At 37.1% G+C, this 25368-nt stretch overlaps 4 protein-coding genes across 9 annotated transcripts; all 4 read left to right on the top strand.

Moving 5' to 3' along the window:
* Positions 1 to 852: 852 nt before the first annotated feature.
* LOC119986328 (U-box domain-containing protein 35-like) lies at positions 853 to 6356 on the top strand. Of its 5 annotated transcripts, none has more exons than XM_038830922.1 (11): positions 853 to 1005; positions 1105 to 1144; positions 1623 to 1831; positions 1999 to 2126; positions 2227 to 2342; positions 2423 to 2622; positions 3197 to 3516; positions 3924 to 4025; positions 4359 to 4787; positions 5026 to 5778; positions 5964 to 6356. In XM_038830922.1, exons 3-11 carry the CDS (start codon positions 1651 to 1653, stop codon positions 6141 to 6143), a joined length of 2409 nt encoding a protein of 802 aa, XP_038686850.1. In that variant the 5' UTR covers positions 853 to 1005; positions 1105 to 1144; positions 1623 to 1650; the 3' UTR covers positions 6144 to 6356. The 5 variants fall into 5 exon arrangements, with proteins under 5 accessions (XP_038686850.1, XP_038686846.1, XP_038686847.1 ...); XM_038830918.1 differs by having other exon boundaries at positions 2221 to 2342; XM_038830919.1 differs by lacking the exon at positions 853 to 1005 and having other exon boundaries at positions 1016 to 1144; positions 2221 to 2342.
* A 526-nt stretch (positions 6357 to 6882) lies between these two features.
* On the top strand, positions 6883 to 8663 carry LOC119986059 (putative kinase-like protein TMKL1). Its single transcript, XM_038830602.1, has 2 exons — positions 6883 to 7630; positions 7825 to 8663. The coding sequence occupies exons 1-2, from the start codon at positions 7156 to 7158 to the stop codon at positions 8418 to 8420; spliced, it is 1071 nt and encodes a 356-aa protein (XP_038686530.1). The 5' UTR covers positions 6883 to 7155; the 3' UTR covers positions 8421 to 8663.
* Positions 8664 to 11867: 3204 nt separating this feature from the next.
* On the top strand, positions 11868 to 15962 carry LOC119985793 (WD repeat-containing protein WRAP73). 2 transcript variants are annotated; one of them, XM_038830180.1, is made up of 6 exons: positions 11868 to 12207; positions 13246 to 13734; positions 14335 to 14556; positions 14653 to 14725; positions 14872 to 14979; positions 15295 to 15962. In XM_038830180.1, exons 1-6 carry the CDS (start codon positions 12091 to 12093, stop codon positions 15660 to 15662), a joined length of 1377 nt encoding a protein of 458 aa, XP_038686108.1. In that variant the 5' UTR covers positions 11868 to 12090; the 3' UTR covers positions 15663 to 15962. The 2 variants fall into 2 exon arrangements, with proteins under 2 accessions (XP_038686108.1, XP_038686107.1); XM_038830179.1 differs by having other exon boundaries at positions 12091 to 12207; positions 14869 to 14979.
* A 4080-nt stretch (positions 15963 to 20042) lies between these two features.
* Positions 20043 to 24683, top strand: LOC119985794 (lipid droplet phospholipase 1-like). The gene is made up of 11 exons (XM_038830182.1): positions 20043 to 20461; positions 21103 to 21170; positions 21307 to 21377; positions 21490 to 21732; positions 22411 to 22574; positions 22694 to 22749; positions 22878 to 22930; positions 23012 to 23132; positions 23915 to 24012; positions 24268 to 24397; positions 24487 to 24683. Exons 1-10 carry the CDS (start codon positions 20325 to 20327, stop codon positions 24337 to 24339), a joined length of 1083 nt encoding a protein of 360 aa, XP_038686110.1. The 5' UTR covers positions 20043 to 20324; the 3' UTR covers positions 24340 to 24397; positions 24487 to 24683.
* Positions 24684 to 25368: the final 685 nt, after the last annotated feature.

The raw sequence follows: 25368 nt of genomic DNA, 5'->3' as shown, positions 1-25368 counted from the left end.
ATCCGATTTTTTCTCCATAAATCAATAGGGTCAATCTCTTGTTTTTCTTTTATAAAAAAAACGGTGAGTGTTTGTGGATCGTACAAGAACCTAAAAAAACCTTTAAAAACTTACTTCTTTACATGATCATTCTTTTTATTGATGACAACGGTTTTTTGAGATGTTGTACATGATATTTATTCGTATAATCCTTCTATAGCTCATCATCTTCTTCTACGATTTTTCAATGAAATTGATATTGCTTTGTAAATATATATATTTTTTAATTTTTATTTTAAGAGTTAATATATCATTCTAAATAAAGATATCTATGGAAAACTAAAAAATTATAAAATTGGTGTAAAATTAGTTCTTTAGTAATGTGCAATTAAAATTTCCCAAAAAAAAAAAGGAGAGATTTTAAACGATTCGAGAATGGGTCAACTTCTACACACTGATGGCGACCCCTTTGGCTTGTGGGATCACAAAGACTTTTCATTAATATTCATTTAATAAGCATTAATATTCATGTAATAAAGTTCAAATTCCCGGGGAGAAATATCAATATTTCAACAGTTGATCCGTTGCTGCGACTATGATCATTGATCAGAAACAACCATTATAACTACTTACAATAAAAAAAAATTATGGAGTAAATTATTGTTAATTAACGTCAACGTTCAACACAGGCAAAGAAGCTCAATAAACTAACCATTTTGGCTTTACAAACCATCCCACAAACCACTAAACCAGAAAGGCTAATTTAATTCTTTATAATTAAGGAAGATCCGCACCTTTAAAATACTTACCAGTGTCTAGTAGTTAATAAATAGAAAGATCCCATAAAAGTGGTCGTTTTCGTTTTGGCTTTGGCTTTCGCTTTCGCATTCAAAGGGTGTGCAATACATTGAACGGCGGAGTGACTGACCTCTGATGTTACGGTTGTTACCCACCAAAATCGTACTCGTGGGGCCTCTGTTTTGCGTCACTCGTTTCTGTACCGCTGACCAAACTCTTCTGATTACGGTTAGACATCCTAAGCCGAAATTTCTTTGAAAGTTCAGATTTTTTTATTCTGTGATAGAGAAGGAATAATGGGTTTTGCTTATTTGTTGGTGGGTGAAGCTTAGGAAAGCTAAAGAAGTCAAAGTTGTGAACCGTTGAGGTATGTTTTACTTGCTCTATTTCCCTGGAAAATAGTTTGTTGTTTATCAGAATTCTGTGGGGTATCGTTGAGAATAGCGTGTAGATTTTATTTGTCAAATGTAAGTAATAAGGAAATTGTCGACTCTATTTCCATTACCTCTCCCTCTGGTTCCTTTCTGAGAATTTTTCTCTCGTTATTTGATTTTCAACTACTTGTGGGGGTCTCTTATGCTGGATTTGCTGTTAAAGAGAAATTTCCACATTTTGACTTTTGAACTTCAAGTGATGAAAGGTTGAATCTTTGTGGGTTTTGTTGAATTTATTAGGTTTTTAATATTTTGATACGGAGTCTTGACAACGTAGAGGAAGTATGATTTTTCATTCCTCAGGAATTGATGAAGACTGCTGTGGTGCAAACCCTAATCTAATTGGGTTAGGATATGGTTTAGCAGTTGAAATTGATTTCCTGGTTTTGTTTTTCTTCATTGATGAAACAGACCATTAGCAATGGAGGGAAATTAAATTATGGAAGCAGACGAACTTTTCGAACCATGTCTCCCTTCTCTGACTGTTGCAATTGCTATCAACGGAAAGAGAGAAAGCAAGTATGTCGTGAAATGGGCATTGGAGAAGTTCGTTACTGAGGGAAATGTTGTGTTTAAGTTGATACACGTTCGGCCGGAGATCACTTCAGTCCCAACACTAAGTAAGCTATTCCATTTTGAGTTGTTTGATAGGGAAAAATAAGAACCATTGATTCCTGGAAAATTCTTCCACTTGTGTAGCATAGGCAGAACGTATTAGAAATCATTTATGTCGATAAATAGATAGTATAGTTTTCATTATCCTTTTTACGATGTTTTTTTTTTCCAGTGGGAAATTCCATTCCTATTTCACATGTAAGAGAAGATGTAGCAATAGCAGCTGCTTATAAGAGGGAAGTGGAGTGGAAAACAAGTGCATTGCTACTTCCCTACACGAAAATGTGTGGTCAGAGGAAGGTTGCTGTAACTTACTATTTCAATGCTGTTGGTTTTTTTGTTCTAAATGACTCCTGTAAAGCCAGTACTCACATTCTATCAGTTCTTGCTCTAGGTGCAGGTGGATGTTGTAGTCGTTGTATCAGATGATGTGGCTAATGCAATTGCACAGGAGGTTGCAAAATACAATATCACGAAGCTCGTTATAGGAGCTTCTGCTCGTGGCATTTTCGCAAGGTATTTGAAAAAGTTATTGGTGTGCAAATCATTTTCCAACTGCATCATGTTCACTCATGTTAGTGAGGGTGGTTTTGTAGGAAAGTCAAGAGACATAATATGTCATCAAGGATCTCGGCGTGCTCTCCAAACTTTTGCACAGTCTATGCTATTTCAAAAGGGAAACTGTCATCTGTCCGGCCATCTGATTTAAAGATAGATGCAAGCATTAAAGATGACAGCAGTGAAACAAGTTGTTCAGCCAATAGTTCATCAAGTTACACTTGTAGCTCTCAAACAGGTGACTATACCTAACATTGGCCTGCATATTCCTATTAGTGAATCGAGTAATAACAAGGTTGAAAATCTAATTTGCACAGAATAAAGATTGGTTGTATTGCTGCTTGCAGCCTTGTTTATGCATCCCTAGAGAAAACAAACAATTATTGTACCATAAGATCTTTAATTAGAGTTCGTATTTTCTTATTACTTTTTCTTGTGAAAGCTTGATAACTATTACCTTCAGCATGAATCAGATGTCCAGTTTACCTGTTCTTTGAGAGAAGTGTTATAATCTATACCCTTCCAAAGTCCAAACCATTGCTGAAAAGGCGTAGTGCTGCAATTTTTTTTTGTATAACCAAAGTCTGCATATAGTGCTGCAGCCTACTACAGTTTGTTCTGCTAATGTCCTTTCCATCATTCTATTTTTGTGATTGTTATGTGTGATATACCACGTCAAGAATTTGTTTGTTCGACTCATAATGTGATGGTTTGAATGGCTGGTACTTTAATTTGAGGCTGATGATTTTCTTGAAGAAATAGTGTCATCTGGAAGAAGTCTAATGTGACTTTTTTTTTTCCTGGGTAAACGGAACTTGTCTCAGTTGGTTCATACTCTTATTTCTGTTCGCCCTCCCTACTAATGCAGCGATTCCATGCTCTTTCAGCTATCAACCAGAATCTTCTTCATTCAAGAGCAAGTTCAATTGACACCAGTCATTCAAGAATTCCGTCTATGGATATTGAAGAAGGGAGGGATACAACAAGTTTGTGTGTATACAGTTCAGATATTGAGCATACAATCGGTGGGACTTCTAGTTACAAAGGCTTACTAAAAGATAGCCAATCTCATGTATCTGATCAAGCTTCTACCTCAGATGTGCATTCAGAGTATTCTTCATCTGACACCCAGGTAGGTGTTGGCCAATACATGTAACCAGAAGAACAATGTATTTTACCATGTTCGGCTTTTGCAGTGCTCCCTTCTCTAGATACAGTCGTCTGGGGTGAGTTGAGTTTCTGTAAGTGTGTTCTCTCTACTTGTGTGCGATATTGCCTTCAGTATGGACCTCTGCTGGCGAGAAGGCTTGTATATAATGAAAATTAAATCATTCAAATTATCAAATATCATGCAATGCACAAGTCTATCGATGGAGCACTTTTTCTCAATGAAATTCGCGTTAATTAACCATTGGACAATCATTTCTGAAAATATAATGTATTTCTGCTAAAATTCTAGAGGAGACTGGTATCTTGTATTGGTAGGTAAATACGATGCATCTGACTTGTCACTGAAGTATTTTTTGGCCATTTGAGCAGGTAGATATAAATTTCGAGCTAGAAAAGCTAAGGATTGAACTCAGACATGTTCGAGGAATGTATGCAGTTGCTCAAAGAGAGACCCTTGATGCTTCTCGAAAGGTTAGTTTCGGTATCCTTGATGCTATCTTGTCAATTCAAATTTTATATATGATCTTGGATCTGATGATTGTAGGGATTGTCATTTAACTTCTTTTTTTCCCTTTTATTTCCCCTTGTGTTTTTTTTCCTCCCGTCCTCTCTCTTTTTTTCACATAAATATTGAATAAGAACAATAAAATACATCATAATCAAACTTCTTCATTTGATGTTTCAAACTGTTATGTCAAGAACTTTCTAATTTTTTTATGCAATTGGCCACGGTCCAGTCTAGAATCCTCTTTGTTTCCGATCATTTGACTAAATTAATTTGTTCAAGCCAATGCTTTTCCTTAGATAAGTAATCTAAATGAACGCCGATCAGAGGAAGCCATGAAGCTTAAGGAGATAACTTACAAAGAGGAGGAGGCCGGAGAATTAGCTAGAAAAGAGATGGAAAGGTGTGAAGCTGCTAAAATTGATGCAGACAATGTGAGAGAACGTGCTGAAAAAGAAGCTTCACGGAGGCAGGAAATCGAAATGGAAGCTTTACGTGATATCAAAGAGAGAGAAAAGCTTGAGAAAGCTCTTGTGGGTCCTGTGCACCAGTACCAGAAGTTCGCATGGGAAGAAATTGTGTCTGCCACATTGTCATTTTCTGAGAGCCTTAGGATTGGAATGGGAGCATATGGAACCGTCTACAAGTGCAGTTTGCATCAGACAACTGCAGCAGTGAAAGTTCTCCATTCGAACAAGAATCAAAATAATAAGCAGTTTCAGCAGGAGGTATGGACATTTATCGCACAGATTGAAATTCACGTCCCATTTTAAATTGAAAACTAACCTTAAATCAAAATAAGTGTAGCTTGCTTTAATGTCATGTTAATAATGAGTGCGGTCCTGTTACCTGCTGCTAATGCACTCTTATTCTGATAGAAGAAACCAAGTAGGGTATTTTGGATTTGGAGTCACTCTTAACCTGTATTTATTTGAGATTTACCATTTCTTTTCTTTTTACTTGCAGCTTGAAGTCTTGAGCAAAATTCGTCACCCGCATTTGCTTATTCTACTTGGTGCGTGTCCTGATCGTGGTTGCCTAATTTATGAATACATGGAGAATGGAAGCTTGGAGGATAGATTGTTTCGCGTGAATAGTACACCATCCATCCCATGGTTCGAGAGATATCGGATTGCTTGGGAGGTGGCATCTGCCCTTGTTTTTCTTCACAGCTCTAAGCCAAAACCAATCATTCACCGCGATCTAAAGCCAGCAAATATCTTGCTTGATCGCAATTTTGTGAGCAAAATTGGCGACGTTGGTCTTTCAATGGTGCTTAATTCAGATTCCTCCCATGTGTCCACCATGTTCAAAGACACAGCACCTGCTGGGACACTATGCTACATAGATCCTGAGTATCAGAGAACCGGTTTGATTTCTCCAAAATCTGATGTTTACGCTTTCGGGATGGTAATTTTGCAGTTGTTGACTGCAAAACCAGCAGTAGCACTAACAGACAAGGTGGAAACAGCACTTGATGATGGTCAGCTAGTGACGATTTTAGATTCAGAGGCTGGGAATTGGCCAATTGAGGAAACCAAGGAATTAGCCTTGTTGGGGCTGAACTGTGCAGAGCTTCGACGGAGAGACAGACCCGATCTGAAGGAGAAGGTACTTCCTGTGCTGGAACGCCTAAAGGAGCTCGCTGACAGAGCCCGAGATTCATTTTCCCGCATTCAGCCCTTACCTCCAAACCACTTCATCTGCCCAATACTTAAGGTATGCGCAAATTATCTTCTACTGGCAATACACAATTCTATCTTTTATGTAAAACATGGATAAGAAAAAGAAATAACCTTCTGATGCATGATTCGACAACTGTGAAAAGTTACTCTCTACTGCTTGCAAGATGCAAACTGTGTAATACTAATCTGAACTCAGTGAACTATTTGCATCTTTTACAGGACGTCATGAACGAACCCTGTGTTGCTGCAGATGGATACACTTATGACCGCAAAGCAATCGAGCAATGGCTGACGGATGACGATAAATCACCAATAACAAATCTGCCATTGCCAAATAAGGTTTTATTACCTAATCGTACATTACTTTCTGCAATCATGGACTGGAAGTCAAGAAATTGATGACATCCGCAGCCCCTTCATTCCTTATTTGGCAGAACACGGTGGAATGCTTCTGTCAGTTTCTTGAATGAAACTCTTAAATTGTATATTTGTCTAGTTTATTAGGTAAGTTATTGTATATGGATGAATGCTAAGCTGGACATGATTGTAGTTGTAATGGCCAACTGTAGATAATTTTGATGAAATGTGCATTCTATGTGTTTGTTTGTAAAGAAATTAGGCCCAAATGCTGTGTATTATACTCAATGATGAGTATATTTGTAATAGAACAAGAAACCGTAAACTTTCAAGCCTCTAATGAGTACCTATTGAAGAATGAGATGGAGGTTTATAGGCAGTGGCTTGGTTAAGGGGACTCACCGGAGCTGTAGTGCAAAACAAGTCTTCATAGGGCAATTTTCACTACTTAACCTGCACGAGCTATCCATGACCAGGGAGCTTGAGTGTTATTTTGGTGAAAAATTGTCATCAAATGACAAACTGGTATTTATGTTTAAATAAAATATTATTTTAGTAAAAAACTGGATTCTTGGATCTCTATCTAGTACCCTGTCATAGTCTGATATAGTGATTTGTTAAAAGCCAAAAGAACCTATAAATCTCCAATACCTTATGGATTGGATGGTATTTCATTTTCAAGAAACTGTATTCATTGGCTAATGCAACAACTTCCATTTTTGGACCTGAAACCACACAACCAGAAGAGACAAAAAAAAACCCACATGCCTAAGCATGTCTTACTAGGTCTAGACTAAAAAATGTCTAGTACACAGATCCTCTCCTCCTCTCTCTGCAAAAGCCCCTCTCTTGAGTCTTGATCCGAAGACGGCAAGCCGCCTATTTTCAGTGTAAAGTTCAAGCTTATCTTTATCTTCTTGTCCTGTATATTCCACTATCCCATGAAAAGAGTCTATCATTTTTTCAATCTCACACACCAAACCCAGATCTTGGGTTCCTGGGTTTTGGCTCACTTGCTCAATCCAAGAAAGTGAACTGTAGAGTGAGAGACACAATGCTTAAGCTAGTACTTGGACTCACTTCAACTGTTTTCTTTATTGTTCTCGTTCTTATACTAGTCTTCTTCTGGCATAAACGAAGAGCTAAACATGGCCAGAATGACATGGAAAGCATTGGTGAGAAACAGAGAGATGAAGAGACACAGGGTGAGGATTTGTTGACTTTCCAGGGCGTCCAAGACCTCACAATCGCTGACATTCTTGATGCTCCTGGAGAGGTGATTGGGAAATCCAACTACGGAACTCTGTACAAGGCTTTGTTGCAGAGGAGTAACTCGGTTAGGCTGCTCAGGTTCTTGAGACCAGCGTCCACTGCCAGAGTGAAAGAGTTTGGGGATGTGATTCAGTTCTTGGGTTGCATTAGGCATCCCAATTTGGTTCCTCTTCTGGGATTTTATGCAGGACCCAGAGGAGAAAAGCTTCTTGTTAATCCATTTTGTAGGCCTGGTAATTTGGCTCAATTTATCAGAGGTGAGTTCAAAGCTTTCTCCTTTTTTGTTTTTCCTTTTTATTGCTCTATTGTCATTAAGGATGACAAAACTTTGTCCGGTCCAGATGACCGACCTTCGACTCGGATTAAACTAAGTTTGTACATCTGTACAAAATCCGATTGCTTGATCTTGACTGGTTAACTAGACACATTAGTTCATGTTCTTAATCAGCAGATGGAAATGCTGACTCTCACAAATGGATCAACATTTACAACATCTCCATTGGTATTGCCAAAGGATTGGATCATCTTCATACAGGATTGCAAAAGCCGATAATCCATGGAAATCTGAAGACCAAAAACATATTCTTGGATCGCAATCACCAGCCATATATCTCAGATTTTGGTTTCCATCTCCTATTGAATCCTACAGCAGGCCAAGAAATGTTTGAAGCTTCTGCTGCTCAGGGCTACAAAGCTCCTGAACTTATCAAAATGAAAGATGCATGTGAGGAAACTGATATATATAGCCTGGGAGTGATCTTGCTGGAAATACTTTCAGGGAAGGAACCAATCAATGAAAACCCAACAACCCCAGATGAAGACTTTGATCTACCAACATCTTTGCGAAATGCCGTTCTTGATCATAGAATTACAGACTTGTATCATCCAGATATACTTCAGAGCAATGTTGGCGATGCAGAAAGTCCGGCCACTGAAGAACAGATTCTCAAGTTCTTTCAGCTTGCCATGGCTTGTTGTTCTCCTGCACCTTCACTTAGGCCCAACATTAAGCAAGTTCTAGTGAAGCTTGAAGAGATTGGGAAGTAAAGACTTTTTTTGATGATTTTGACATATGTTGGGGGAAGGATAAGGTGGGGATTCAGTGGAAGGAAGCAAAAAAGGTTGAAATTTTCTGCTTGGCAACAAATGCTGATATAGACATCTCTTGCTATAGCTAGAGGCAAGACTTACTCAATTAAGCCACCCAACAAGGTATGCCTATAGAATTGGTTGGTTGGTTTTGTCAGATTCCATGATTAATTTATCTGTAAAAAAGTATCATCAAAGAAATAGCACAACCGGGATTGAAAAATATTACAAACCATAGCATGAAAATTAAGAAATTTTGAATATACTTCAGATTTATTACGCAAAGGAAAAACCCAACTGAACCTGGTGTAGTCATCTAAAAACAGTACATAATAACGATAACCAGAGACTGACTCAACTGGAGACTACCAGACATCACTATGGACTAACTGAAAAGGAAAACTAGCCACATGTACAGACTTGTTAAAGGGTAGGCGGTGATGCTTGCCCAATTGACAAGATGTACATAGTGTGTTTCGAGACAAAGACGAACTAAAATTGACAAGACGACGTTGACGAAGAGAGGCAAGCACTGAAGAATTTGGATGACCAAGACGATGATGCCAAAGTTGAGGAGACAACGAGGATGCAACAAGAGCAGGAAGAGAAGCACCAATACGACCGTGGGATGGAGAGATAGGGTAGAGTGCACCAGGATTATTGCATCTGAAAATCGTTCGGTGGGTCCGTGGATCCTTCGCAGAAAAACCAATAGGTGAGAATTCAATGACACAATGATTATTACGACAAAATTGTTTGACTGACAATAAATTTTTAGTTAGGTGAGGAACAACAACATTATTGAGAGAAAATGTAGCATTAGGAGTGTGAAGTTTAGTGTGACCCGTGGCAGCAATAGGAAGAATTTGACCACTACCAACAACAACAGCATCACTACCATTGTAAGGAGCATGAGGAAAGAGATTACCATTGTTGGTCATGTGAGAAGCTGCCCCAGTATCTGGATACCAATTTGGATCAATAGGTTGAGAAACTAGTGAACCAGCATAGGAGCCAATGGTGGACGGAACCGGAGGAGTAGTGGAATTGGCAAGACCGGGTACAGTAGTCGGGCACTGTCTCTGCCTATGCCCGAACCCTCCACAAGAATAACATTGTATAGGGGAGGATCCCAAAATTCCAAAACTTGATGAAGTGCCACGCGGGCAGGAGGTGTTGTTCCAAGGAGGACGAAAGGTATAGTATGAAGGCTGGTTATAATAGTGGGGTGATCCAGTTCGACCCCCTTGCTGCCAGGAAGGAGGACCATAATGTCCTCCCCTACCACGTCCACGTCGTCCACCACGGCCACCACGAGTCCGAGACGGAGATGCACCGGTTTGGGTCACATAGGCAGGATGAGTCATAGTAGGAGGCATGGACTCAGTTGAAGAAGTAGTAGCAGTGGTAAACATTGCACTTTGTGGTGGAGAAACAGTAGCTTGGCGTGCAAGTAATCGGGCTTCAAAAGCAAGCATCAGTGCCCGAAACTTTCCAAAAGAAGGCAGTGGTAGTGATGCTAACAACGGAGCCGTGATACTGTCATACTCGGCCGGTAAACCATTAATAAGGCGTAAAACAAACTGATGATTGGGAATGGAATGACCCAAGGCATCAAGAGAATCACGTATGACTTTCGCAGCCTGTAGAAATTCGGACATAGACTGATTCTTCTTCTCCAATTGTGTGAACTGAAGTTGAAGTTGGGACTCACGGGCTGCAGCTTGATCAACAAATAGACTTTCAAGACTCACCCATAGTTGGCGAGCAGTAGAGGAGGCAGCCGGATCATAAACTTGTTGCAAGAATTCCATAGAAATAGTAGAATTGAGCCAGGTAATAATCAGCATATCAAGTTGACACCACTGATCGTACAAGGGATTGATAGAAGAAGAAGCATCAACAGTGGAAGGGAGAAACTGTGAGGGACAAGAATCAGATTGAAGAACATGACTTTCAGTTTGTAGGTCTTCAAAACATTCAAGAAAATAGCTTTCCAAAGAAGATAGTTTCCCAACTCCAGGGTAACACGAACCAGGTTACCGATGTTGTTAACATGCATCGCTGGATGAGAAGGAACAGCACCAAGAGAGGGAGAAGAAGACGACATAAGCCCAGTCGAGAGAGAAGATCCGGGAGCGATGGATTTGGACAAAACGTCAGTGGACAACAAGTGACCAATCGAACCACTGGTAAGAGAATCATCAGACAAGACGGACAATGAGGCAGTGGTGGTAGCAGGAAGAGAGGAATCATAAGGTGAAAAAGTTGTCATCGTGAAGCAGAAAAAAAAAACAAGAGACGAAGAAGAAACTAGAAGATCGGCTCCGATACCATGTAGAATGAATAATGTCGGCTTTCCCTTGCTAGGGTTTCACCATGTATTTATAAGTACAAATGAATATAATAATTACAATTGTGCCCTGTTATACAATTACCACATAACCTATACATAAGTATACTAACAGTTTCCACCTCTAAAGAGAGCTGGTGATGATTTATGTGACTTCATACTTAGAATTTGAACAACTTTAAGGAGCAAAGGAAAACAGGTTTCTTTCTTCTTGCCCTAAATCCTGCAGTTAGGGTAGTTAAGCTGTCTGTGTTGAGTGTCTTTGCCTGTATTTCATTCTTTAGCTGGTTCCCTTGGTTTAAAGGACTAGTTTATGTTGAAGATATCACACAAGCAAGGCCGTGGTCTTAATCAATGGCTGGTTGTGTTCATCTTGTATAGCTTTGCCAACCATTCATGAGTGTGACTTGAGACGACTTATTTTTCTACTGAAGAATTTTTATATATGCGTCTTAAACAATTCATATTTAATCATAATTAGTTTACATTAACTAGATATGTAAAAACAGTTCCCCGTGATTTATTTATTTATTTTTTATTCTTAACACTCCAATTAGTAGCTCGGATGTATTGTTTTAGGTGAAATGGTAATACACTAGTAGGCTATAGGTGGTGACTACGATAAAGGCCAAAAGATAGCCCAGCTCAGGCAGAAATGGCCTACAGATAGCCCATCAGGTTTGTGGGCTGGTTCAGCCTGAACATTTGAGATTGTGGGCCATGCCAGGTCGGCCCGTCAATCACGCAACCCCTGGCCCAGGCAGTTTAGTGCCTAAAGGGTGCACTGGTGCAGGGCATGTTTGAGACTCTTTCACGGGCCGGCATCCCCAACCCAGCCCGTGAAAGTAAAGTGGGCCGAGCCTAGCACGGCCTACTTTACCCCAATCCTCGACGGAATGCTAAACCGCTTCACATGAGGCGGGACCGAGGTAATTATAAATTTAATCCTGTGGAACTACAGAGTCGCAACCCGGTCAACCGGTCCAAAGTTAGCCGGACCACTTTGACTGATTGAACTTTGAATTCTTTTTCTTTTTCTATTTGATTTTAGACACAGCTCCCGGAAACGTTTTGAATCGCCATATCTCGTCTCATAAGCATCTGTCTCTCTCGTTCTTTCTTCTCTCTATCTGTGTCTATCAGATCTGCTCCCAATTTTCAAACGACGGTCAGCTTCGCCACGCAAATTACGGAGAGTGACTGCAATGAAAGAAAGCTCACCTTCTGAGCTTGTGGTCGCTGATCTGCTGCATATTTGAATCACCCTTTCACCCGATGGAATTCACCGATCCTTATAAGCAGACGGGTCCTTGTTGTTTCTCGCCTAATGCGCGTTTTATTGCGGTCGCCGTCGATTACCGCCTCGTAGTTCGTGATACGTTTTCCTTCAAGGTACTCTTCGAATCATTTTGGGCAATTGTTCCAAACTAAATTTGGATCCATGTCTCTTGTAACATGCCATGTCTGGGAATGGAGAAAGCGAGAGGAAAACTGTTAAGTTCTTATGATGCGCATCTAGGCAATTTATGTGAGCTGGAAAGGCATAGTATGTTGATTTAAAAAAAAAATAAAAAAATTGTGTGTGCTCTCTGTGTTTATGAATGTGGACTAGTATGGTTGGCGACTCTGTCATTTCTTCCTTTATTTTTATATTCTCGTTTAATTTGTTTACTTATTAGAAACCACATTATGCATTATGTGGGTGGGAATGGTCTCATGCGATGTGTCTGGCAATATAAGTGGACATTGTCCCTGATCTGGAAGCTAACTCTATACAGGTGAGTTTCAAGTTCATGAGTCGAAAAAGTTTCATGGTAATGGAGAGGGTTTTCTTTGAATCCATTTTGATTCGTTAATTGGGTCCATAGAGACCGGAATCTCCATCTGAAATGGACTTCATTGTATTTGGCCAGCTAATACGAGTAGTTTATTTTTTGGAGATTGGAACATTATTTGATAGATTCCATAGCTCAGGACAATCATCTTTGCTCGATAGAAGTCTTGGAAGTATGTAAACTCATGCACATTAGTGATTAGTGAGTAACTTGAAGTAACATTGCGTTTTAGATTATAAGATTCTCCAATATTAAAGGCCTTATCAGGATATGCAGTTAAAATTTTGGGAGTAAAGGTTTTCTTGTGGTCCATACAAGAACTTATCTATTTATTTACGGTTACATATAGTGAAGCAGATTCCTCATTGTTTCTAGGTACACAAACCAGGAGTATATTTTCATGAAGAACCGTATGTTCAGTGAAAAATCCCCTTAAATAAATGTAACTATGAATTATATGATTATATCAGTTCTAATAGTCAATACATACATGGCTCTGGATGTAACGAGTAACGACTACCATCACACTGTTGACTGAGTTGATAATTCTGTGCATATCTAGGCAAATGTCTCTATTTTATTCTCTACAATGCAGGTTGTGCAGTTGTTTTCATGCCTCGATAAGATAAGCTATATTGAATGGGCGCTTGATTCTGAATACATTCTGTGTGGTCTCTACAAAAGGCCAATGATACAAGCATGGTCATTGACCCAACCTGAATGGACGTGCAAAATAGATGAAGGACCTGCCGGTATTGCTTATGCTAGGTGGAGCCCAGATAGTCGTCACATACTAACCACATCTGAGTTTCAATTGCGATTGACAGTTTGGTCGCTGGTGAACACAGCATGCATCCACGTGCAATGGCCAAAGCATTCTTCCAAGGGGGTGTCGTTCACCAAAGATGGAAAGTTTGCTGCAATTTGCACAAGACGTGATTGCAAGGATTATATTAATTTACTATCTTGTTACACTTGGGAGATGATGGGTGTTTTTGCTGTGGACACACTGGATGTGGCTGATATTGAATGGTCACCAGATGATAGTGCCATAGTGATATGGGATTCGCCTCTTGAATATAAGGTAGCGAACTTCATTACTGAACATATGCCAACTTTAAAGTAGTTTTTTCAGGTATAATTCATGATTTTGAGATATAATATTTCTCCTTGATTTTAGTAACTCATTCTCATATCAAAATTGCAAAACCTTACAAGCATTTCGTTAATCAGTCTGTCTGGGTATTACTCTATCAATGTGGCATCCTTGTTTTTCCTCTTGTAGATAGCTGAGCTTTGTGCAGTATATGAACAACTGACTGTTGTCCTAATAAGGCATCAATAACTCCCTTTTTTGAATTGACAAATTGTTTCTATAACATAGCCGATGGTTTGAAAAGCCACTCTCACATGCTTCTTCTGAAAACATAATTGATTAACCTGAACTGTTGCTGCAATCATGTCAACCATAACCTTCATATTCCTACGTTTCTTTAATCTGACATGTGAAAATGATGTGCCAAAATGGATGCAATCGTATAATGGAGAGTTTCCTGACTGTAATTGCTGCCCTATTTTTGCCCATGAAAAATAAAATTTATGTTATGTTTTGCTCTGCTGCATTATAAGTTTGAACGGTTCTTTGTTGCTGAAATTAAGAGCGGCTGATGTTAACTTGTAACAGGTTCTAATCTACTCCCCGGATGGAAGGTGTCTATTTAAGTACCAAGCATATGAAAGTGGACTGGGTGTAAAAACTGTTTCATGGTCCCCTTGTGGCCAGTTTCTAGCTGTGGGTAGTTATGACCAGATGCTGCGGGTTTTGAATCACTTAACTTGGAAAACCTTTGCTGAATTTATGCATTTATCTTCTGTTCGTGGTCCTTGTTATGCTGCTGTTTTTAAGGTAATTGATCTTTCTTCTATATATTTCATATTGTTAGACATTACTAATAGTAATTGTTTTGAAGCATGTCTTACCTCGTGGTTCTCAAAATTCCAGGAGGTAGATGAGCCGTTGCATCTTGACATGTCCGAATTATATCTGAATGATGATTTTATACAAGCCAATTCTGGTAAATATAGGAATCAATTAAGTCGTATATGTCATGATCAATGTGAAACTATGTTTGAACTATGAATCCAAGCTATTGTCGGCATCCAACCTTTATACTTTCAATAATTTGACTATATTATTTTTCCTCCTTTCTTTCTCAAGAAGGTGCACCAGATGGACATTTCAGTGTAAGATATGAGGTTACTGAAGTACCCGTCACTTTGCCCTTTCAGAAGCCTCCCGCAGACAAACCAAATCCTAAACAAGGAATTGGTAGGTCCTTACTCTTTGTGAACTGCTATGAATTAAAATTGTTGTTTCGTATTTGCACTTGATGCACAGCAGTGGCATCAAAGATAGAGATGGAACGTAGTGATGGTAAACGTAGATTAACTAGAATCAAAACTGGGGCGCCCGCCACTTACAGGGTCTGAGGAGGCATGAATGCAGTGCTCTTAAGATATATGCTAAACGTGCAATCCCATAATCACCTAGGCTAGGCTAGACTAATTTTGACATTGTTAACAATACTGTCTCTAATTCTTACAAATGTTATAACTGGGACTGACAAAATCAACCTAATTGCAGGTCTTATGATTTGGAGCAATGATAGCCAGTATATATGTACTAGGAATGATAGCATGCCAACTGCTCTCTGGATATGGGACATACATCGCCTTGAGCTTGCTGCCATTTTGTTGCAGAAGGATCCCATTCGAGCAGCAGCTTGGGACCCAACATGCACACGCCTTGTTCTGTGCACTGGAAGCTCGCACTTATATATGTGGACTCCTTCAGGTGCTTACTGTGTAAGTAATCCACTACCACAGTTTTCAATAGTTGATCTAAAATGGAACTCCGATGGGAGCTGTCTTCTCCTTAAAGACAAGGAGTCATTCTGCTGTGCTGCTGTTCCTCCACTGCAAGAATCTAGTGAATATAGCTCAGATGATTGAGCCAATTTTGTTGCTTTGGTTAGGATGGCCTAAGAGGGAAAAAATGTATCCAAGGCATCCCTGATAAGCGATTAATCCGGGATTTCTCTCCTTTTCACTCTCTTGTAAAATACCACTGTAGTATAATGTAGTTGGAAACTTTGGCTACAATCTCACTTTATCTCTTCCATTTAGTGTTCCTCACTGGCAGGCAGATTAATTAGCTCGATGCAAACGACTTCATGGAGACGGTATCGGGGTAAATATGATTTTTCTAACAGTTCCTGCTCCTTCATATTGAGACAGAAAACATTATTTGCTTTTTTAGTGCACTAAAATTATTTCTAGTAGCTTAAAACACACTCCAATAGCTGTTGTGCTTTGTCCAAATTTGCTCAGTCTTGTAGAAAATATGCTTTGCCCTCGCTTTCTGCTGCAATGTTGGACACTCCCTCCACTGTCTCGACCTTTGCAGCCTGGAAAGAGGTTTTGAGGCAAGTAAGAGCAGAACAAGGTACATTTGTTAGATTATTTCTTTGATAATGTTTCAGGAGATGCTATGCTTGCCACATACTCATTATTTTTTTTATCCTAAAAGTTTTGGGTCAGCTTCATAAGTTCGTGAGAAAATCCACTATATATATTCGTTTCTACCATGAATTTCTATTTAAGATCAAACTTTCATCCACTACTATTAAATCTATATCATTCTTATTACTTTAAGTCGTGTATTTTAGGTCTTCCTCCCCGCATTTGTATTTCTGTCAAATGTATTTTTTGGACATGTTATCTTTTAATAGCTCAACACTCAGAACAATACATCATTGCTGCGGGCCGTACGGTTGACCTAAAGAATTTTCCTGTCAATATTTTTAAAAAGTCCTTTGATCGTATAAAATCTTAGATGCACTCCACTTCATCTAAATATTTTTAATCATATTAGCTGTATCTTCACTAATGCTTAATTTATCTTAGAAAATTGAGTCCAGATATTTAAAAATCTTACTTTTTGTTACTCCTTCCTCATCTAATTCAATCATTTATTGGTTCCATTGTCAGTTCTTTCTAAACTTATATTTTATACATTTTGTCTTAGTTCTACTTAAATTAAATTCTATAAACTCTTACTTGCATATGAGTTTAGTGTCGATTCCTAGTGCAAATCTATTGTGATAGAGAACTTCAATGTAACTCCTCCATTAATCCTAATACTAATTAGGGCTCCTTCATACATATCTTTGATCATAAGAATATAAAAAATCGAGACGGCGATCTTCTCTAAAATACATCACATTCCTATGCTTGGCGCACGCTACTTTTGAAAATTCTTACACAAATGAATTTAATAACTATTAGAAAGTGAAAATGAAAACAAAATATAGAAAAGCATAAATGGTCCTAGCGTGATGTTGAAATGACGTTCTTTTTCATTCTTGTACCCATCAATGTTGTCAATTATGTGGTTAATTTTTCTTTGGATAATGCTTGAGATTTCAAAAAGTGACCTTCAAAATACCATAATTTAACGTGTAGTGTTAGATGTGGAGTGGATCCTACGTATTTATTTTTAATCAATAACTATTTTAATGTCACTTACATTTGGGGGACTTTTGAGGATCATATTTTGAGGATATCTAGCATTGTCCTTTTTCTTTTAGCGGAAGTTCGGAGACAACCTAGTTTAGTCTTCCGAAATCACGTTTGAGATTCACACATAATCTAAAATCGCGAGTAATTATATGTTTTGGTCCACAGACTGGACCACACAATAATACCCAGAGAGTGCCCTACCAAGTTATTTATATGAAATGGTACAGAGTTAGACATAATGGAGAAAACCTTCGTGCAGCATTTGTATGGTGGAGACATGAACTAATCCTTCTTTTCGTGATAAGGGACCTCTTACCAACCAATGCACATGCGGACACCACAAGAAACATAAAAAAAAGAAAAGAAAAGGTTAGGTGGATATTTATGAATATAAGGTCTGCCTGCTTCTGTGTGTCATTTTTCTTACGTTGTTTGGATCATAAATTCAATTCCAATATCATACCTATAACGACAAGATAGTGTATATCCAGGAAAGGGGAAAAATGTGCTTTTGTCAATAATAAAAATATCACATCAGTGTTGCATAATCAAATCGAGTGGTTTATAAAGAAAATCGATCTCCTCACACGTTTTAACTTTTCATGGATCTAAGAATCAATGACAATGACACTTAAAAAATAAATTCATGCAACGCATAACGAAAGATTTTCAACATGCATGACATGTATAACATTTGTGCTTGATGTCCCAGTCAATCTGCATAGGCCCATACAAAGGGAACACAGCATGTGCCAGTTTTTCGGCTATGTGTTTGTGTTTCTATATGTATAAAGGCTCATAATTGTCATCCCGGAAGTGATGTATGGTTTATTCCTTCTAAGGACAAGTTCATTCCTTTACAATCACCTAAGTCTTTTTCCAAGCTTACATGAATTGAACATTGGTCCATTTACTGAATTTAAGAGAAATAAAGCTGTGCAGACCCGATGTATCCAAAAAAACAGGACAATTTAAAGTTTTACTCCATTTGTTGGGTCTGGCATAACTTAACCTACAAATAAGTAGGGGGAGTGTTACCCCACATCGAAAGTGAAGTGTGGTGTATTTTTTTGATAAGGACAAGCACATCCTTTTACAATCACTTAGGCATTTTCTCAAGGTTAAGTGAGGTGGACCTTAACCCAATTATTGGGTTTGCGAAAAACAAAGTTATACGGGCTCGATGTATTTACGGGAATTGAACAATCTAAAAAACCAATAATATAATTGATTGAATGGGGTGTGGATTTATAACAATAATTGGTAGGATGATGCACCAACACAACTCCATTGGTCTTATCCGATTGGGATTGGGATTTACCATACTTGGTGAGTCAGATTCTAGTATTCGGATTCTTATGAGAAAACAATTTATTGTTTTAAGCTGATTCAAAATTGGGAATCTGTTCATCATACAGCTTATCTTTTCACTCCGATTCACACATAATTTTATTTAGTAAACTCCGTAATAAAATTTATTATGTAATTCCAGTATTTTTTTTCTTTCTTAGAGGGAAAAAAAAAAGAAATTGGGATGTGTGGTCGGTCTAAAAAAGCGTAATTTAATACATTAAAATTAAATATGAATAGAATAGAATACCGCAATCGATAAAGCTGAGCCGTTACTTTTCTCAAAGAACCGACCGCCATTACCGACCTTTATGACTTTTATATGCCTGCGACTATTTTTATTTTTATTTTTTTTATTTTTTCAGACGCATTGCTGTTAGAATCGGACTATCCGTTCATCTGATCGGTTTGATTAATAATATAACCGTAATTTGACAATTAACATAAATTCCGACTAGTAAAGGAAGGTCTCAACGTGGCGAGATCTGAATGGTCATTGGAGCGAACCACCAAGAACGAGGCAAGAGTCACGGGATGGGAGAGACTACAATTTTTAACTTCAATTCTAGCTCCAACTCTTCCTAAGAAAATGACATAATATTAGATTTTAAAAGTTAAAGATTAGTGCTTAAGGATTAGAGTTTAAGGTTTAGGGTTTAATTTTTAAGATTTAGGGTTTAGAATTTAAAATTTAAAATTTATATATTTTTTTCAAAATCTATTATATTCAGTCCGTTTGATTGACAATATACGTCAACCAAACAACATTTATTTGACACAAAAACCAATACTTTTTTATAGCAATTTATGATCATTTTTGAAATTGTCTCAAATTCGACTATTTCAAGACAATTTGGACAGCACATTATGTAAATGCCCTCATTTATTCTTACCTGGAAAAATTGCCACTCCCATTTGAACGTAACTTTTTTGAACACCAACGAAATTGCCACTCCCACATAACTGTCATATCAACGCATAAAATTTTAAATTTGGAATCAACTATATTTTAAACCTTTTTATTTATTTAATAATGCTATAATTAGTTTTATAAATTATTTACAATTTATTTTATTATTTATTTAAATCTATTATAACTTAAATGCATAATAACCCTACACATAATTTGCACAATAATTATAACACTATATATGCTATCAATAAAAATTATATCAAACACTTATCAGTATTTTAAGAACAATTTATGTTATCATTTATTATCATAATTTATTATTTATATTATATGTTACAATATATGTTATTGACCAAATTATTTACTAAATGGGCCCATTATAATATTATAAACATTAAATTATTTATTTTAATTCATAATTTAATATAATTTTAGAATTTCATAATTTAATATAATTTTAGGAGAAAATTAGACCGCGAAATTAGAGCCCCAATCCCAAGAGCCACCAGCACGCCGCTCTTATATTTACACATTACCGCAGACCTGTCGTTACGTCGTTTGATGTTCTCTCTTTAGTATCCTTCTCTCTCAGGTTTCTCTCTATAATCCTAAACTCTCAACTAAATTGCACTTATAATCTGATTTTCCTTCACTTTCACGCCCTCTCTTATTTTCTTGAGAAATCTCCATCGATGTCGAGGACGGATTCTTATTGCTTGATCTTTTTACGCTTGATATCTTGAATATCGCTTCAAAATCCTGGAATTGTTTGTGATGATAAATGTACATTAGCTATTTAGGTGATACCTGAAAGAAAACTTTAGATAATTATGGAAAATAGAGCTTTAGACAACGGAGTTTGCTCTTCCGAGTCTGTTGACGGGAGCCGGGATGTGTGGAGCTCCAAAGACTCCGATTCTTCATCTGCCGATCATCTCGTCGTAATGGTCCATGGAATCCTTGGAAGGTTTGTTTAATTTTGTTTACTTTTTTAATGTATTATCCTTCCACTAGGGATTGAGTCGGTTTGGCTATAATCGATTCGGGGTAATTAATGGATTGTTTTCCATTTCTCTTTGACTGGTTGAATTGTTTCTCTTGTCCGGTAGTTGAATGCGACACTAACTTTGTTATGAGAGAGATTAGGTCTAACTTTGTTGCGTCAGAAAAAAATTGGATTCGTTCTTTAAATTTTTATACAAGTTAGATCAATTTTGTATTCGAAAGACATGCCGTAGTTTGTTGTAATTATTTCATCTGAATTAGCTTACATTATTTTAATAACTTTTCAATTTCAAACTTATTTTTGGTATCTGGTTTTATTAGTTTAATCTTTGAATTTTCAGCTGTGAAATAATTAACTTCTGTGTTGGAAGTATAGTTTACTCATAGTGTATTAGGAATGAACAACAGGCTTTAGAATGGACATGGTTATTGTTGCATTAAGATTTGGTCACTTCTTGTTTTCTTTTGTCCTGATAAGATAAATTATTGAATATGTCTCTCTAATTCCTTCGTATTGCAGTAGCAAACTGGATTGTTTTTTTTCCTCAAAATGAAACCATCTTGACATTTTGGTCAATCAGACTTGTGTTTTTACTTGTGCAGTGGTACAGATTGGAAGTTTGCGGCTGAGCAGTTTGTTAGAATGCTCCCAGATAAAGTTTTTGTTCATTGTAAGTTTTTGCATGTTATACTTTTTATTAATTTAAGGGATAAAAGCAGGCTTATTTGTTGACTTCAGTTTCAATGATGCATGTTCACTGTTAATATTGTTTATGCCAAGAATTAAACTGCTTTTCTGTTACATAGGTAGTCAACGTAATGAGTGTAAGCTGACTCTAGATGGTGTGGATGTAATGGGTGAGAGATTGGCAGAGGAGGTTAGTATGCATTACCTTGGATGATGTTATGTTGAAAATTACTGTTTTATATACAGAAACATGAATCTGCCACAGAATCTCTTCATTCATTAACTACAAGTGTGAATGATAGGTGCTTGATGTGATCAAAAGAAAGCCGAATTTGCGTAAAATCTCTTTTGTTGCACATTCTGTGGGAGGATTAGTGGCAAGATATGCGATTGGGAAACTGTATAGACCACCCATAAGAGAGAGAGTTGGGGATTCAGAAGCTGATGTGAGTGAAGAAAATTTGAAGGGCACCATAGGCGGCTTGGAGGGAATGAACTTTGTCACAGTTGCCACACCTCATCTTGGTTCAAGGGGTAATAAGCAGGTAGTACATTATGACCTGTGCATTATAGATATATCGATTTCTGTTTCTGGCAGCTACCTTATATTTATTGAACTTTAACATAAAAGTACAGGATCTTATATAAATATCTCATGCCAAAATGAAAGAGGTTTTTTTTTTTTATTATGGGAAGGGCCTTTGACTTTGGAATGAATAATGTGATGATTACACATTAATATTGACACGCTTCCAAAGCATTATGTATTTAATTTGGTTGTATAATTGTATTAGGGACAACAGCACAGTAAGCCAGGCTTACCATAAGGCTGAACTGTGTTTAGGTGTCCCCCTCTAATAAGTAAGACTCATGGTTCGGCTACAATAAGTTTGACACCAGATAATAAGGATAAACTGTCACGATTCTTGAAGTTGTTAGTGCCTTTCTGTGAAGTTGGTTGGTTGTTGCTTTCGGAATAACCTGGAAAGTTTTTACTCATGCAATGTATTTGCTCTTAATGAAACATATGTACTTGAGGTCACTTGAGCCATTACTTGCTGACTGAACTTGTTGGAATCTAATTCAAAACATTCTACTCCATTACTTTAAGCACGTAAATGTTAATTGACTTGCCATCAGTATGGTAGCAATATATTTTGATAATTCTCTAATCCTATTTTTTTTTTCTATTATATGTGGCTATTGATAGGCGTGCTTTGCAGGTGCCATTTCTTTTTGGTGTGCCTGCCCTTGAAAAAACTGCTTGTCTTGTTATTCATTGGATATTTAGGAGAACAGGACGACACCTTTTTCTTACAGATAACGATGAGGGCAAGCCATCATTGCTTAGACGTATGATAGAAGATAATGGTGAATGTTATTTCATGTATGCCACTTGCAGCTCAGTTGTTATTCACATTCTGTAGTGATATTTCTTGAGATGTTAGCTTTAAGAAATATCATATAATCAATCAAAGCAATTACTTATCTCAATTATGCATGCAGGTCTGCGTTACGTTTGTTCAAAAGACGAGTGGCATATTCAAATGTGGGCTATGACCGTATCCTTCTTATGTGATTGAATTTTTTAATATGATTCTTATGTGGTTGAGTTAGCTTTATTGATTTACACTTTAAAGGTTTCTGCTTAGTTTCATTCTACTGTTTTCATTTATGTGATATTATATAGACATAGTGGGTTGGAGAACATCATCAATTAGACGAAATTGTGAACTGCCACAGGTACTTTTGTGTGCTTCACTTTGTTACTATACAGTTTTAAGATGCTGGTTAGAGTTTTACTGATCCCTTATTGGTTATCAGTGGGAGAGTTCTCTTGATGAGAAGTATCCACACATTGTGTATCAAGAACACTGCAAGGCCTCTGATGTTGAGCAGTGTGAACTTGTTTCGGCAGAATATGATGGCGGTGACAAGCTAGAAGGTTAGAATATTTAATTGTGAAAAGATATTACAGTTTTCTTCCCTTTTAATTTGTTTATGCTAGTTGAATCAGCTGTTTGAAATTTCACGGGTATGCTTAGCAAAGATATATTATTTTGTGTTGGGAAACACCATCTATCCCCGAAAATTAAACTGATAGGAAAGAATCTTTATATTTTATAGCACCCTTCATTGTAACATTATCTCTCATATAGAAGCAATTAGAACAGAAAACAAACAAAAAGTCTCTCTAACTGTGAACCGGACTAATCCTCTCAGTGGAAACTAACTCATGTACCATTTAATTTTAATAAGAGAATTGTTGTCAATTGATTGCAAGTTGAAGAAAGGATTGAATATTAATTCTTTCAATTTGGGAGGTGTGGGCCTGATCTCAGGATTTGACTTTTGGTCAAGTTTTGATACACTGAGTTGTGAAAAAATATCCGTCCAAAAGCTTAAGTTGATAGGAAGGGGAATCTTTTTATCTTTAATATGCTCTGCTGCCTTGAAATATTCAATTGTGTTGGTTTATATTTCTGATCCCATTTGTTTGACCAAAACCTGTTTCAGTCTAGTTCTATTGAGCTTCTTGTAATATTTAGCGAATTATAATTTCTCTAACATACTTATTCCTTTGTGCGCTCAGTTTCTTTCTGTTGCCACTATTACATTGATTTTCTGCTATTGGTCTATTACTTTGTTTTAATGGTTTGTAGTGCTAACAAGTTCTTTGTCAAAGCATAGGGCTAACAAGTTTGCTAAATGATTGTCATCAAGCAGAGGAATTGGTGACGGGCCTTTCCCGTGTATCATGGGAAAAAATAGATGTTAGCTTCCACAGCTGCAGAAAGAGGTTTGCTGCTCATAGTGTTATACAGGTACCTTTCTGCTTGTACGTACTTATAGGCATGGATATGACCTTGAGTTTGTATACAATTTGCACCAGTGTTTCTTCTATGTGGTTTTAAATGTGTTCCAATATACATACATATATATATATCAATAAACTTTCTTGTTATGGTGAAATGATTAGTTATCCAGGGAATGAAGCATGAAGAGAAACATCCATATAAAATATTTTCTTCATTCTGAAGGGGAAAGTCTCAGTCTGTATATAATTATATATATTACAGGTTAAAGATCATGTCATGCACATAGAAGGTGCAGATGTGATTCAACATATGATTGATTGTTTTATTACTTAGAGAAGAAGACTTCCAGAAGCCGCACATCGATCTTTGGATGCATTTTTCCCAATCCCATGTAAGCTTTCATAAAAATCTATTGAAGCCATCTATTTCTCTGAGTATATTGGATGGTATATCGCTGAATTTCAGATTTTATTGCTTCAGGATAAATTGCGTGAATTCTCGCCAGTTACGATGTCTTCTCAGGTGAATAAGATATGAAAAATCTCCACAAATTTTTGTCAACTGAAGAGAAATTTTGTTAATCTCTCTGTTGTAATTAAATGTGCATAATGCTACTACTAATAAATTAATAATGCAAATTTTACTTCCTAATAAATTTATAGTCGCCTGTGATTTTTCCTTTCACTTTTTAAAACCTTGGGATTTTGGAAAATGAAACTAAAATGAAGTATGGAGGAATATCGAGTCGGATAAGGCCATAGAACTATAATGAAATATATGATACTTTGATCAACCAACATATATGATCGCAACTTCGAATATGTAATTCAAAGGGATCAAATAGGAAATGATACTTTGAATCATGGAACTATAATGAAATATACGATCAACCAATATTTTTCGAATTTGAAAAAGAGTCGGAAGAAATGATGCGACCATCTTATTTGGATTTCTTGAACCGAGAGATCCATGAATCGAGATCCTAATGCATATAAATACAAGTGGTCCAATGAGAGCAAGAATTTTCATGAACATTTCAGAAAGATCTTTGTATTCAGCTCAATCTTTTTAGTAAAAAATGATTGGGCCAGAGTTTAATTGCAATTCAATTAAGAGAGAACCAACGGTAATGAATGAATTATAAAGTATTCATTGCTTCGAATTCAAATTTTACATCCTTAGGATTGGTGGATTTTTTCCTATTCCGTAGTTTCAGATGGTGGATTGAGTCGGAGTATTTTAACTTCCTCTACTCATTCTGTATATTGTCCTTTTTATTACGTATTAAAATGGAAACCTATTAGCATATGAGATTTTCTGGGAAAGTACTTCTTCATAGGAAAGAACAAAAAAAAAAAAAAT

The sequence above is a fragment of the Tripterygium wilfordii genome, chromosome 19 (assembly GCF_013401445.1).
Source record: "Tripterygium wilfordii isolate XIE 37 chromosome 19, ASM1340144v1, whole genome shotgun sequence".
Lineage (NCBI taxonomy): Eukaryota > Viridiplantae > Streptophyta > Magnoliopsida > Celastrales > Celastraceae > Tripterygium > Tripterygium wilfordii.
Note: the sequence above shows the minus strand (reverse complement) of the source record. Positions and strands in the feature narration are given on the sequence as shown.

Coding starts and splice junctions, on each gene's coding strand:
- LOC119986328 (XM_038830918.1), top strand. CDS start 1,651: ATGGAAGCAGACGAACTTTTCGAACCATGTCTCCCTTCTCTGACTGTT. Junction 3,517..3,923: donor ATTCTTCATCTGACACCCAG/GTAGGTGTTGGC, acceptor CCATTTGAGCAG/GTAGATATAAATTTCGAGCT. Junction 4,026..4,358: donor CCCTTGATGCTTCTCGAAAG/GTTAGTTTCGGT, acceptor GCTTTTCCTTAG/ATAAGTAATCTAAATGAACG.
- LOC119986059 (XM_038830602.1), top strand. CDS start 7,156: ATGCTTAAGCTAGTACTTGGACTCACTTCAACTGTTTTCTTTATTGTT. Junction 7,631..7,824: donor TTTGGCTCAATTTATCAGAG/GTGAGTTCAAAG, acceptor CTTAATCAGCAG/ATGGAAATGCTGACTCTCAC.
- LOC119985793 (XM_038830179.1), top strand. CDS start 12,091: ATGGAATTCACCGATCCTTATAAGCAGACGGGTCCTTGTTGTTTCTCG. Junction 13,735..14,334: donor ATTCGCCTCTTGAATATAAG/GTAGCGAACTTC, acceptor AACTTGTAACAG/GTTCTAATCTACTCCCCGGA. Junction 14,726..14,868: donor TTTTATACAAGCCAATTCTG/GTAAATATAGGA, acceptor TTCTTTCTCAAG/AAGGTGCACCAGATGGACAT.
- LOC119985794 (XM_038830182.1), top strand. CDS start 20,325: ATGGAAAATAGAGCTTTAGACAACGGAGTTTGCTCTTCCGAGTCTGTT. Junction 22,750..22,877: donor TTCAAATGTGGGCTATGACC/GTATCCTTCTTA, acceptor GATATTATATAG/ACATAGTGGGTTGGAGAACA. Junction 24,013..24,267: donor CTGCTCATAGTGTTATACAG/GTACCTTTCTGC, acceptor TATATATTACAG/GTTAAAGATCATGTCATGCA.